Here is a 12,974-nt window from a genome sequence, read left to right as displayed (position 1 = left end):
CAGCCATTTCTCCCACACTCTGCAGCTCTAGACTTTTTTTTCCTTCTCACCTGGAGGTTGATTGAAGCGGTGGCTGAGCATTTGCAAGTAGTGCAGTTGGCTGGGTGACCTGTGTGTGTGTGTGTGTGTGTGTGTGTGTGTGTGTGTGTGTTGATGAGTGGAGGAGATTAGCAAACCCTCCACTGTGGTAGAGCTGCCGGTGTGCATAGAGTCAGGCCCCAGGCTCAGTACCGGAATTATCACATCACTGTTGCTTAAAACGCTAACAATTACTGATAAGGCCTGTCATTCAATTGAGTTAGGCTATTACACATTTTCCCTCAGTGGGAAAAATGATATATTTAATGTCAGAAAAGCAGCTTGAATTTAGTATTTTTGCATTTTAATAACTGCTTGAGCCAGGGGCAAATTACAGCTTTGGTATGAAAACGTAATCATAATTAATGTAGGGCTTGAATTCAGAGATTTTCTCAAGTGAGTAAGAAGTATTTTTCCATGGTGCAATGGCTCCTCCTGCTGACTGAAATCTGCCATTGCATATCTTTGTTAAACTCAATAGATCAGTGTTTTTTCCCCCTTATATTCTTAATAATTGAAAATGCATTTATTACAAATGAATTATGTATGTTGTATACAACAAATGTTGAAAGGCCTAAAGGCAAGCCTGAAGACTGAGTGTAGACCAAACCTTCCTCTCTCGCTGTGTTGTAGAATGTGTCTGGCACCAGGTGGCACTGTTTCTACATTAACAGTAGATGATGACATCACTCTGTTCTTTTCTACCTTCTCCAGGTCAACTGTTTTTTTCTTTTATACATGTATTACTTTACTGCAGCAAACAACTTGTATTTGGTTAACGTAAGGTAAAAATGTATTCCAGCTTAGTAACAGGTAGGCTATTTTTTTTTTGTGCTTTTTAAATACCCTGGACCAAAGTCAAAATCACACTGAACTACACACTGTAACCCAAAATGTCTGACATGGCAGTATATATTATTTCTTCATCTTAAGGGTGTGTATGCATTATTAAGGTAGATTCTAGGGCGCGTGTCAAATTCCACTCAATTTCCTATATAGTGTGCTACTCTCTGCATGAGTCTCGCTTTGTGGTGACTAGCCTTACTGGTTTAAATACCATAACTAGGTGGAATGGGTGATGACATAATACTACTATCCATGTCTCAACCCACAAGCCACTTTATGGGCAAGTTGCCAGCACCTCCTTGAGCCCAGGAGGATTCTATTGGTCTTGCAGTTGGTCATGCTGTTAACTTCCTCAAAGCTAAAAATGTGAAAAATGAACACCAGTAAGCTTTTATGATTGAAAACTGAAAGGTTGGATGATTTTGAGCGCTCAGGTGGATCTCATGCTCATCCATCACTAATGACAGATCATGTTTTGATTTCCTGTCCCAGAGACACAAAATGGCTTCCTGGTTGCAGTAGGAGGCATCCTGTTTGAATTGCATTCCGCCCCGACTGTCCCCGCCAATCATCAACCCCATGGCTGCCGGCTGCTTTATGAAAGATTGAGGAGATGGAAGCGAACACTGGCAATAACCCAGCTGTTGCCTAACCCTGTTTAAACAAGGGCAGAGCCATTGCCCACGTCGCAAATGGCATCCTATTCCCTATAGGGTGTACTATTATACAGGGAATAGGGTACCATTTGCGACCTAGTCACTATCTGTGTGTGTGGGGGGGGGGGGTGCAGACTTTTGCATTGATAAAAGTCGATTACGTTGATGGGGGTCGGAGGTTGAAGCCCAAACAACGGTGTGTAGACTTCTCCTGAGCAGTCAAATGAAATCAAATCCAGGCCTACGTAAGGTTTGGCAAACGCACATGAGATTTCAATTGTGTTTCTCTCTGAGAATAGCAGTGAGTGGTTTGTTTACACGTGTGTGCGTGTGATATTTTGTAGCTAAAGCTGTGTCAGCCTATTCATGATGAACGACAAAAAATGCACTATTACCAGACTATACAAAATCAAATACAAGTGTCATTTAATTGTATGTTAACTCTGTAAGCCGCCCTGCACAATCAATAAACCAACAGCATTCTCTAGGCCTACACGTTCTCTCCCAGACTCGTGGATAGAACATTTGGAGTCTAGCATAAAGTCCATCTAGTGTACATACAATAATACAGTCCACACTCAAAGGTGATTACTAGAATTGGTTTAATGTTAGAGTATAGGCTAGAGCTAGACCAATTATGTACCAAAGACATCTAAAGTGTTTTTTTGGTTTTCTGCCGTGCATAATATGCGGTAGACTGTTTATTGTACACAATCATTATTTTAATCCATTTTTAAATTAAAAAAAAAATGTTTTGTCTCATATACAGTTGCAGTCGGAAGTTTACGTACACTTAGGTTGGAGTCATTTAAACTAGTTTTTCAACCACTCCACAAATTTATTGTTAACAAACTATAGTTTTGGCAAGTCTGTTAGGGCATGTACATTGTGCATGACACAAGTCATTTTTCCAACAATTGTTTACAGACAGATTATTTAATTTATAATTCACTGTACCACAATTCCAGTGGGTCAGAAGTTCACTAAATTGACTGTGCCTTTAACCTCTTGGCACACCCATCCCGTTAGCGGGATCATTTTCGTCAACATCCGCTGAATTGCAGAGCTCCAAATGCAACAGGTTAAACAGCTTAGAAAATTCCATCAAATGATGTCATGGCTTTAGAAGCTTCTGATAGGCTAATTGACATCATTTGAGTCAATTGGAGGTGTACCTGTGGATGTATTTCAAGGCCTACCTTCAAACTCAGTGCCTCTTTGCTTGACATCATGGGAAAATCAAAAGAAATCAGCGAAGACCCCCCAAAAAAGTCTGGTTCATCCTTGGGAGCAATTTCCAAACGCCTGACGGTACCATGGTCATCTGTACAAACAATAGTACACAAGTATAAACACCATGGGACCACACAGCTGTCATACCGCTCAGGAAGGAGACGCGTTCCGTCTCCTAGAGATGAACGTACTTTGGTGCGAAAAGTGCAAATCAATCCCAGAACATCAGCAAAGGACCTTGTGAAGATGCTGGAGGAAACAGGTACAAAAGTATCAATATCAACATTAAAACAAGTCCTATATCGACATAACCTGAAAGGCTGCTCAGCAAGGAAGAAGTGACTACTCCAAAACCTGCCATGAAAAAGCCAGACTATGGTTTGCAACTGCACATGGGGACAAATATCACACTTTTTGGAGAAATGTCCTCTGGTCTGATGAAACAAAAATAGAACCGTTTGGCCATAATGACAATCATTATGTTTAGAGGAAAAAGGGGGAGGCTTGCAAGCCGAAGAACACCATCCCAACCGTGAAGCACGAGGGTTGCAGCATCATGTAGTGGGGGTGCTTTGCTGCAGGAGGGGCTGGTGCACTTCACAAAATAGATGGCTTCATGAGGTAGGAAAATGATGTGGATATATTGAAGCAACATCTCAAGACATCAGTCAGGACGTTAAAAGCTTGGTCGCAAATGGACAATGACTCCAACCATACTTCCAAAGTTGTGGCAAAATGGCTTAAGGACAACAAAGTCAAGGTATTGGAGTGGCCATCACAAAGCCCTGACCTCAATCCCATAGAACATTTGTGGGCATTACTGAAAAAGGGTGTGTGAACAAGGAGGCCGACAAACCTGACTCAGTTACACCAGCTCTGTCAGGAGGAATGGGCCATAATTCACCCAACTTATTGTGGTGAAGCTTGTGGAAGGATACCCGAAATGTTTGACCAAAGTTAAACAATTTAAAGGCAGTGCTACCAAATACGAATTGAGTGTATGTATACTTCTTACCCACTGCGAATGTGATGAAAGAAATAAAAGCTGAAATAAATCATTCTTCTATTATTCTGACATTTCACATTCTTAAAGTAAAGTGGTGATTCTAACTGACCTAAGACAGGGAATTTTTACTAGGATTAAATGTCAGGAATTGTGAAAAACTGAGTTGAAATGTATTTGGCTAAGGTGTATGTAAACGTCCAACTTCAACTGTATCGGCGTATGCTTTGCATAAAGCTCTAATATGTGTATGGATGTTTTGACTGAATCCTCCCCTTAGAGAGCGCTGTCCATTTTCGTTGTTAGGCTTTTGAAGCAACATCCACGATGATCATGTTCCACTCCGTTTCAACCTGTTAAACTTTTTCCTGCAAATTGATCAATCACAGTGAGGTGAGTTTTTAAAGCAAAATGCTGTTTTGATGACAGGTTTTCTGATCTGGTTTTTCGATTACATTTGAATTGATGTCAGAGTGGTTAGAGGGACAACAGAGAGCTGAGTACCAGGCCATTAGGACCTGATGATCGTCACCGAGTTGGGTACTAGCAACACATAACCAGAGTGCATGAGAGGAGAATACCGTGACTCAACGGTCATGTGGAATTTTCCTGCGGTCATGACTCATGACTGCCAGTGTGGCGGTAATACGGTCACTGCAACAGCTCTAGACAGCACATGAGACTGGTTTAAATTGTGTTTCTCTCTGAGAATAGCAATGACTGGTTTATTTCTGTTTTTGCAGGAGTTTGTGTGTGTGTGCGCACGGTGTGTGTGTGTGTGCGCGCACGGTGTGTGTGTGTGCGCATGTGCTGTGTGTGTGTCAGGTGTTGTTGTCAGTCAAACAGCCTATAAATAGACCTGTACACACAGGACTGAAACAAAACAAATGACAGGCACCCTTCAGACAATAGCTCTAAATGTATGCATGGGGAAGCGGGTTACGTCTGTTCTGTAGTACCAATTAAGTCTTTGATCTCAGAAATAAAAGGCAGCCTTTATAATTATTATAAGAGCTCATTGTCGTCATTGTTCTTTGATATTGCTTTGCTGAAAATCATTAAATGATAATGGAATACACTGCTCTTTGGGGCGGGAGTCTTATCGCCGAGGTAACCACCTCCATAATACAATCAAATGTTGATCCACAGAACAGGGACATGTTGACAATGTGCTGCACAGCCTTGGATTCTCACAAGGTAACATGCAATTACGCTCCATTTCTCCAACGCAAAACTGATTAGATCTTCAGGCAGTCTGCAAAAGGGAATAATCACTTGGATTAGTGGTCTTTCAAAGCTGGAAGGAGCCAGGGGAAGGCCTGTAAACCACCAGTTGTGTTTGTTATTCCACCCAGGGGGATTATCACTCTGTGGTGTCAATCCTCCATTTGGGAAGTGGACTTTTGGCATCTGATTTGTTTGGCAGCATTTAAAAGACTATTGCGCCGGCTGGCCAATCGCGACATAGACCGCAAATTTGCCAGGGTCTCAATTGCTGACTTCATGGTAATAAGAAGTCTATTCATCCAGTTGAAAACTGCATCTCAAATGTAACCCTATTCCCTAGGTAGTGCACTACTTCTGATTAGGGCTTGGTCAAAAGTAATGCACGATACAGGGAATAGGGTGCCATTTGAGAGAAAGACAGTCTCACCGTGCTGCTTCGTTTGTCTCAGACGAGGCTTATTACAGCCTGAGTGAGGACTGGCTTTTTTCTTTCTGCCATGTCCGAAAATGGGATACGATTTGAAGCTGAATAACTATGGAAATGGCGCTTCAACAACTACTTAGATTGAATAATTAGTGAGAGAGAGAGAGGTCCTCCAAGACAGTTTTTTTTTTCCAATGCAGTTTATATCCAGTGCAGGACTCTGGCCTGCTCTTATTCCAAGCAAGTTGGGCAGTGTGTCACCGCGTCGCCCCGAAGCACATCCACTGGTTTGATGTGTCACTCTAATGACACGTGATTTGTTAAAGGCTTGACTGTTGGACATGATGGAAGGGTGATGGAGAGGGTTTGAAAGCTGGTACAGATCTCTTGCGGAAGGAAAACCGGTTCGGCACGAGAGAGCATCTGGCTCCTTTATTCTCTAGCCACCCCCCCCCCCTACCCCCCACCCCCTGTAATTACAAAACACAATGGCGACAAAATCAGCCCGTATAATCTCAATGCATAATAAGTCTCCCCTCTTCCCATATACGCTGCCACTAATTCAATATAAATGTAAATTACCAAGGGAAAATGCATTTTTATTTACATGACTAATCACAATAAAACAAACCCACATGAAATATGAATGAAGTCTATGGTTGCGGTGTGAAAGGCTTGCTGCGGCCAGAGGGGATGTTTGAAGATATTTGCGTTTTATCCTCTTTGTTTTTCTGGCACAGCTACAGAGGTTCGACTCACACTTATGTCCTCTGTAGACGACATGTCATGAGAGGAGCTTTCTTGTTCTCACTTTGATTGTGTTCTTTGTGTCAAGGATGTCAAAATGGTACTTAAACATCTCTATTCTGACCAGTCCCTATTCAACGAGCACAAAAGATGATGCCTATAATTGTGCTGTGTGATTAATACTGGTCAACACTCAGGCTTCATTTTGCGACATAAAGGAGATGCTCCCTCCCCACAATCATAATTCAAAGGTATAAAATGGATTGGACAGCTCAGATTCATCCACTTCTCCATGGGGGGCCTTTTCTGGTCTGATTCTCCCGGAGAATCATGTTGCCCTTCATGGGGAAAAAACTCGGAGTCAGAGCTGGGACTGTCATTCCCCTATCTCTGCAAAGTAAAGCTAGTTTTAGGTTTCCAGATGTGTGTTCTGTTTGTGTAGCACATGGGGATGTGTGAAACTTCATCCTCAGTCTGAAGTGTTGACACTTGCGCACCGAATAGTTAACTTTCGGTGCCACCGGCTCCTTAGACGCGAAAGGAAAGGAGGTTACGTGTGCTTGTAAGACAGAAGTCCTGGGTTGGAGCCTCGGTGTGAGTCGAATCAGGAGAAAGTGGTACTCACTAAGTAAGCAGAGTAACGTCCTTTAACTAAACTGACTACCCCCACAGGTCTGGAAGATGAGGACTGGCGACAGACCGCTTTCCCTGGTCCCCACTCCCACCAAAGCTACCTGAGGAACACCTCACAGAGCCCCCTGGAGGAAGACGAGGAGTGCGGGCTACAGAGCCTGGGACTCGCCAGAGGTGTGTCCCCCAACCTAGTGTTCTCTCCTGGGGAGAAAACGTCTGCTGTGTGGAGGCCGCATAGAGAGACCCAGGAACAGGCCGGTTGTGAAATATTTTGATGCAAATTTGCCTACATAAAGTGTCATTGGTGTCTGTGAGCTGTGAGCTGTCTAAGGACAGGTGTTCTAGAGTAGACTGTAAAGCACTTTGTTATAACTGCTGATGCACAAACGGCTTATAAAGTACATTTGAACAGTGGTGGAAAAAGTACCCAACTGTCATACTTGAATAAAAGTTAAGATACCTTAATAGAAAATGACTCAAGTGAAAGACACTCAGTGAAATACTACTTGAGTAAAAGTCTAAAAGTATTTGTTTTTAAATATGCGTATCAAAGTAAGTACAAATCATTTTTTATTATTTATGAAGCAAACCAGATGGCCCCATTTTCTTGTTTTTTTTATTTACGGATAGCACACTTACACGAGTGAGTCCACCAGATCAGAGGCAGTAGGGATGACCAGGGATGTTCTCTTGAGAAGTTTGTGAATTGGACCATTTTCCTTTCCTGCTAAGCATTCAAAATCTAATAAGTACTCTGGGTGTCAGGGAAAATGTATAGAGTAACAAGTATGTACATTATTTTCATTAAGAATGTAATGAAGTCGAAGTCAAAGTTGTCAAAAATATAAATAGTACAGATACTGTACCTCCAAAAAGTACTTAAGTAGTACTTTAAAGTATTTTTACTGAAGTACTTTACACCACAGCATTTGAAATTTGAATAAGACATTTTCAAGAGATTTGTAATAACTACGGATTCTGCTGAGACTGAAAGGGACAAATATTTATATTTAATTCAAACTTTTATGTTGTGGATAAATTTAGAACAGCAGTCTCTCAAGTTGTCGACTGTAGACTACACGTACGGGGGTGTTTGTTTCGTATGGATTCATCAACGGCCGCTAAGCTTTGTTTAAAGACGAGCTAACACCTTAATAAGGCCGGCTAATTGGTTGCTGTTGTAGCGAGTGGCTAAACAAAGGGCCAGTGACAAAGGCAGCAATGTTTGACTGGTTGAGTTCAACATTGAGGGGAATGAGTTCATTAGAGGGCTCTGTTGTTCTGCAGTGTAATGACTCCGGGTCAAAGGTCATCCTCTGTTTTCCCTCCAGGGATCACGGGGTCAAACACAAAAGCCCTGCAATTATCTCACACACACACTGACACACAGGGGTTGTAATGAGGCCTCCATTGTTGTTGGGGGTGGACTGAGGGTGGATTTGAGCAAATTCACCGTTTTTAAGATAAGCAGAGTTTGTAATTTTACTAGGGCATTGTTTAAGCTTTGCCTGATGAGTTATAATGCCAATAATTAAGGTTTGAGGAAAAAAATCTAGAAGTGTGGATATACATTCCGCTGAGGTAAGTAGCATGCACTTTTCTGTAGATTATTACCCAATAGAATATTGTCGTTTGCCCTCCCTGTCATTTGACAACCATTTTTCCGTAGGACACATGGACACTAAGAGGAAGAAATATCCTTGGAGACAGGAGGCGGAGCTCAAAAAGAAGAGAACACCTCGATTGGCTACTCGAATTGGTGCCTTGTTCTAAAGCACCGCCTTTTGACTGCCCTTCCCTGTACGTGTCACCCGGAGGGGAAGAGCATCAGTAGATGTGACATTAACACGACTCAGCCGTAGGGATACTAAAATCAGGAAACTTTCCCAAAATTCCCAGGTTTTTCCTCAAATTCCAGTTCCAAGATTCCTGGAATCAAGAGGGACTGAGAATGAAATTTCTGGGAAAAAGTTACAGGAATTTTGCAAACCTACTTAACCATCTACATTGATCATGCCAGCCCACCACCACCACCCCATCACTGTGCCAGGTCTCCCCTTCTCTATCAACTGCTCAGCGCAAGCAGCAAATCTTATTAGATGTCTTTTATGGAAGACATTAGACTCTCTCAAGATCTGTTTCTCTACCAACAGTTCCTCTGTTTCTCTGCAGTTTATTTATCGTCCCCCCCCCAGATGTCAGTAGAGAGGAGCAGTTCTGTTTCATTATTTTGCATTCATCACAAATAGATGGTGGGCCCGGAAAATAATTGGTCTCCTCTGAATGGAATGCTCAATTTATTCAATCAAATGTACTTTCCGAAAGGTTTCTAGTTTGTTTATTTTTTATTTTTTAAAGGGATCTGAAGGGTGGAAGTAAATCGAATGGGCGTGAATTGTCTGGAAGAGCCTGCGACAGTAGTGTAATGATGTCAGAGACGCTGACGGCCATTTAGGTATAGGTGGGACTTGAAACCTTAAAGACAAGAGTTTATAGAAATGATTTACGTGAGTTTGGGTGAACTGTCTCTTTAGAGACCAATATGAGGTCAGGGAGAGAGGAGTGTCCAGAGAGATCACAGAACTTGGCTTCAAGAGCAAAAAGGAAAGAAGAAGATGGAGTTGCAAAAGCACTTTGGGCGTAAAGCACTTTGTGACACCTGCTGATGTAAAATGCATCTGATTGATGCAGAAAACACACCGGAATATACTGTAGCTTTTGTCTGCGCCGAGGGAAATATTCTTGCTATCTTACACCAAAGAGAACAGTAATAGCAAAGGAAGACTTGCTGTATTGGGGCAGTCTCTCACCCCTTCATGTACAATAGCCCCCCCCCCCCCCCACTGGCATCGCTCTACTGTAATCTGAATTGTGCCCGTATAACTGCATGTGGCCGTCTCCCTTTCTAGCCTCTCGCAAAGGCTTGTCACTTGTTTTTTTACGTTTCACTGCTTTGGTTGGGATGGAAACCTCGGATGGAAGTCCCAGTGTTGAACATGTTTATGTCTTTCATAACTATTTTATCTGATTTATTTTGTTTGTTTGGTTAGTTTATTGTCAATTTGCTTTTATTCATGCCCAATGCCAGGGGAGAAGGAAGGACTGTTTCATTTTCTGTAAACATCCACCAGTAAAGCTTCATGTCCAACAGATAATGGTTATGGTGGTTATGTGGTTTTTGAGGGATATATGACACATTATCCTTTAATAAAGACAGAAGGCACTATGTTTCAAAGGTAGTGAAATAATGGACTGTTGAATCCTTTCTCTCTCATATTGAATCCCTTCTCTCTCACATTGAATACATTCTCTCATTGTGAACATTTTGATGGCATCTGAAATGCTGCTGTCAATATGACGCGTGGCCTTGTATCCATTGTGCTACATGTATACTGTAGTTGTATAATTATGAATTGTATGCGTTATTTTGTGACCTGGTCTAAGCGGAAAAACATTTCAAGCATCACTAGCTTTTCAAGAATATTGCAATTTAAACGTGTTGATTACATTTTTCCCACAGTCATTGGTCGAACAAAAAAACATTCAGACTTCAAAATAACCTGTTTGTTCAACACCTTATTCTTCTAGGTTAATTCAACGGCTGTATTCTAGGTTGCTTCAAATTCAAGGGAAAGTTCAATCGAAAAAAAAAGGTCTAAATTGGGCAGCATAAACAGAGCAGAATAAACCAGTGAAATCCTTGGTTGTGTCCCAAATTGCACCCGATCCCTATATAGTGCAATACTTTTGACCAGGGGCATTTGGGGAATATGATGTGGGGAATATGGGATAGGGTGCCATTTGGGATGCGGCCGTCTTTTGAAACTGCACACCTTCCTTCATTGAAAAGACCTCTTCAGAACAGCTCTGGATTAGGCTGTCATTGGCAGAGCTGTGAAGGCGGCGACAGCGACATTCTCTGTGTGAATGTCTACAGTGTGTTGTATTATTCATGGGCTAAGAAACATGCACATGACCTACAGAGTAATTTGGCCCTTGTTCCTAGGAACCAGGCTCCAGTCTCTAAGGGTTTAATTAAAGACTGTGGAGGCAGTGGCCCGTCTCCCTCCATGGCCTTTCATTTAACGGTGGCTGCTGATCCAACTTTTCCGCAGCCTTAGCCTTCATTTAAACACCAAATTCATCCCAAATGGCACCATATTACCTATATAGTATGCTACTTTTGATAAGTAAATCAGGTGAGCCTGATTTACTTAACAAACGCCACATCTCAATAGGCGGTACAGGTGTCCTCTGAAATGGCACAAGTGTGTGGGGAGGGGGGGGGGGGAGTGGTGGTAATTTACTCTATTGTCAATGACATCCATCAGAAGGCACTGTCAGACCAGCTCCTTCAAGATCCTACTCCATGAAGTTTTCCTGACATTTTGTTACCCTTAGGGCGAGACTGATCCGTGTGCATCTCCACAGCATCTCCGCTGACAGTCAGTGTTCTACTCCCATTGAGAAACCATTGAAAATCATGGATATGGAACAAATCAACAGGCTAATCTGGCCTCGCCCTTAAGTGTGTGTAAATTACTGTTTTTAAAAAGGAAAAAGAGGAAAAGTAAAAACAATTTGTTGGAGTACGCCTTTGAACACAGATGCTCCCTGAGTTATTTGGAGTTTCTCCTCCTGACTAGGAAGTTGTCACCTATCTTCCATCCCCAGAAATGGACTGAACATCTTCCAGTGTGTAGTGTAGTGCCCATTCAAAAAAGACGATCGTGACTTATTTTTCTGTAACAGATCCATTAACTTTGCTCTGAATTGGTAAGTAAAACAACGGGTACTGTAAATGCATCGTGATTTTGTCCAAAAATATTTTTATTCAAAACCCAATTTTTGGGGTTATTGTTTAGAGTGATAGACTTTCATTCTGTGGTGTTATAATTTCCAAACGTTTTTTTCAGGCACTTGAATATTGGGCTGTGGTCAAAACAAATGCACATGTTGTTAGACTGAATATAGTTTTTTAATTGCCTTGGATTGGATTCATTCAAAAAGAACATGAATGGGAAATATTGCATCGCTGAAGCTTCCTCTTTCCTTTTGCGCTTAATTGTTTGATGAATAAAATGCACTTTATTCCCCCTGTATGTATCAAATGTTTGTATTAGGACAGCCTCGGAAGCTGGTCACATCGTTTATTTTCTGCGTACCATATTTCAATCACAAATCAAAAACGTTCATGCAAAATATATTGTATAAATTGCACATTTTCATTTCAAATTCAAGCTTTCTAGATTACTTGTGGCTGTGGATTTCATCATACGCACAAATCCGCGCGCACAAACGTTTTATGAATGAGGCCCCTGTATTGCTCCCTCTGGATCGCCATGAAGTGAAATTGAATAGTGTACTGTATTTGTACACAGTACCTGAGTGACATACAGAGGCACATGCCAAATGGATTCGAGCAGCCCTTTCCTGCAGTTAAATAACCCAGTGGACTCATGGATGGAATATTATTCATATATTTCATAATTACTAAACAGATGTTTGGTGTTTCTATATCAAGTGGTGTGATGTAATATTGGGATGCAAACTCAACATGTAATACATTTCAACTCTATAGGGGTGGCAGGTAGCCTGGTAGTTAGAGCGTTGGGCCAGTAACTGAGAGGTTGCTGGATTGAATCCCGAGCTGACAAGGTAAAAATGTGTCATTCTGCCACTGAACAAGGCAGTTAACCCATTGTTCCCCGGTAGGCCGTTGTTGTAAATAAGAATTTGTTCTTAACTGGCTTGACTAGTTAAATAAATAAAATATACATATATATCTGACAAGGTACAGGTTTCCTCTTTTTTTTAAAGCCCATAACCATGTGTGTGAGGTGCCTTCGGAAATTATTCAGATGCCTTGACTTTTTCCACATTTTGTTACATTTGTTACGCCTTATTCTTTATATTCTTTTGTTACGCCTTATTCTTTATATTCTTTTGTTACGCCTTATTCTTTATATTCTTTTGTTACGCCTTAATATTTATGATTAAGTATTTTTTTCACTCAATCTACAAACAATACCCCATAATGACAAAGAAAAAACAATTTTAAAAAAATGGAAATATCAAATTGACATAATTATTCAGAACCTTTACACAGTACTTTGCTGAAGCGCCT

General features: G+C 41.4%; 1 protein-coding gene across 7 annotated transcripts in view; it reads left to right on the top strand.

Annotated features, from left to right (window-relative positions):
• The window catches only part of LOC110535590 (dnaJ homolog subfamily B member 6), a 63,419-nt gene extending 50,782 nt beyond the window's left edge, over nucleotides 1–12,637 (top strand). For 4 of the 7 annotated variants that reach the window (XM_021620674.3, XM_021620670.3, XM_090189884.1 and 1 more), the window contains exons 9-10: nucleotides 6,887–7,021; nucleotides 8,517–12,637. In XM_021620674.3, the coding sequence (XP_021476349.3) occupies nucleotides 6,887–7,021; nucleotides 8,517–8,620 (239 nt within the window). In that variant the 3' untranslated portion in view covers nucleotides 8,621–12,637. Of the gene's footprint in view, nucleotides 1–1,416; nucleotides 2,064–6,886; nucleotides 7,022–8,516 lie in introns of those variants that run through there. The other 3 variants (XR_016484447.1, XM_090189885.1, XM_021620676.3) reach the window with 3 other exon arrangements.
• The last annotated feature ends 337 nt before the right edge of the window (nucleotides 12,638–12,974 follow it).

The sequence above is a fragment of the Oncorhynchus mykiss genome, chromosome 11 (genome assembly GCF_057628025.1).
Source record: "Oncorhynchus mykiss isolate SJ-2025 chromosome 11, ASM5762802v1, whole genome shotgun sequence".
NCBI lineage: Eukaryota > Metazoa > Chordata > Actinopteri > Salmoniformes > Salmonidae > Oncorhynchus > Oncorhynchus mykiss.
Note: the sequence above shows the minus strand (reverse complement) of the source record. Positions and strands in the feature narration are given on the sequence as shown.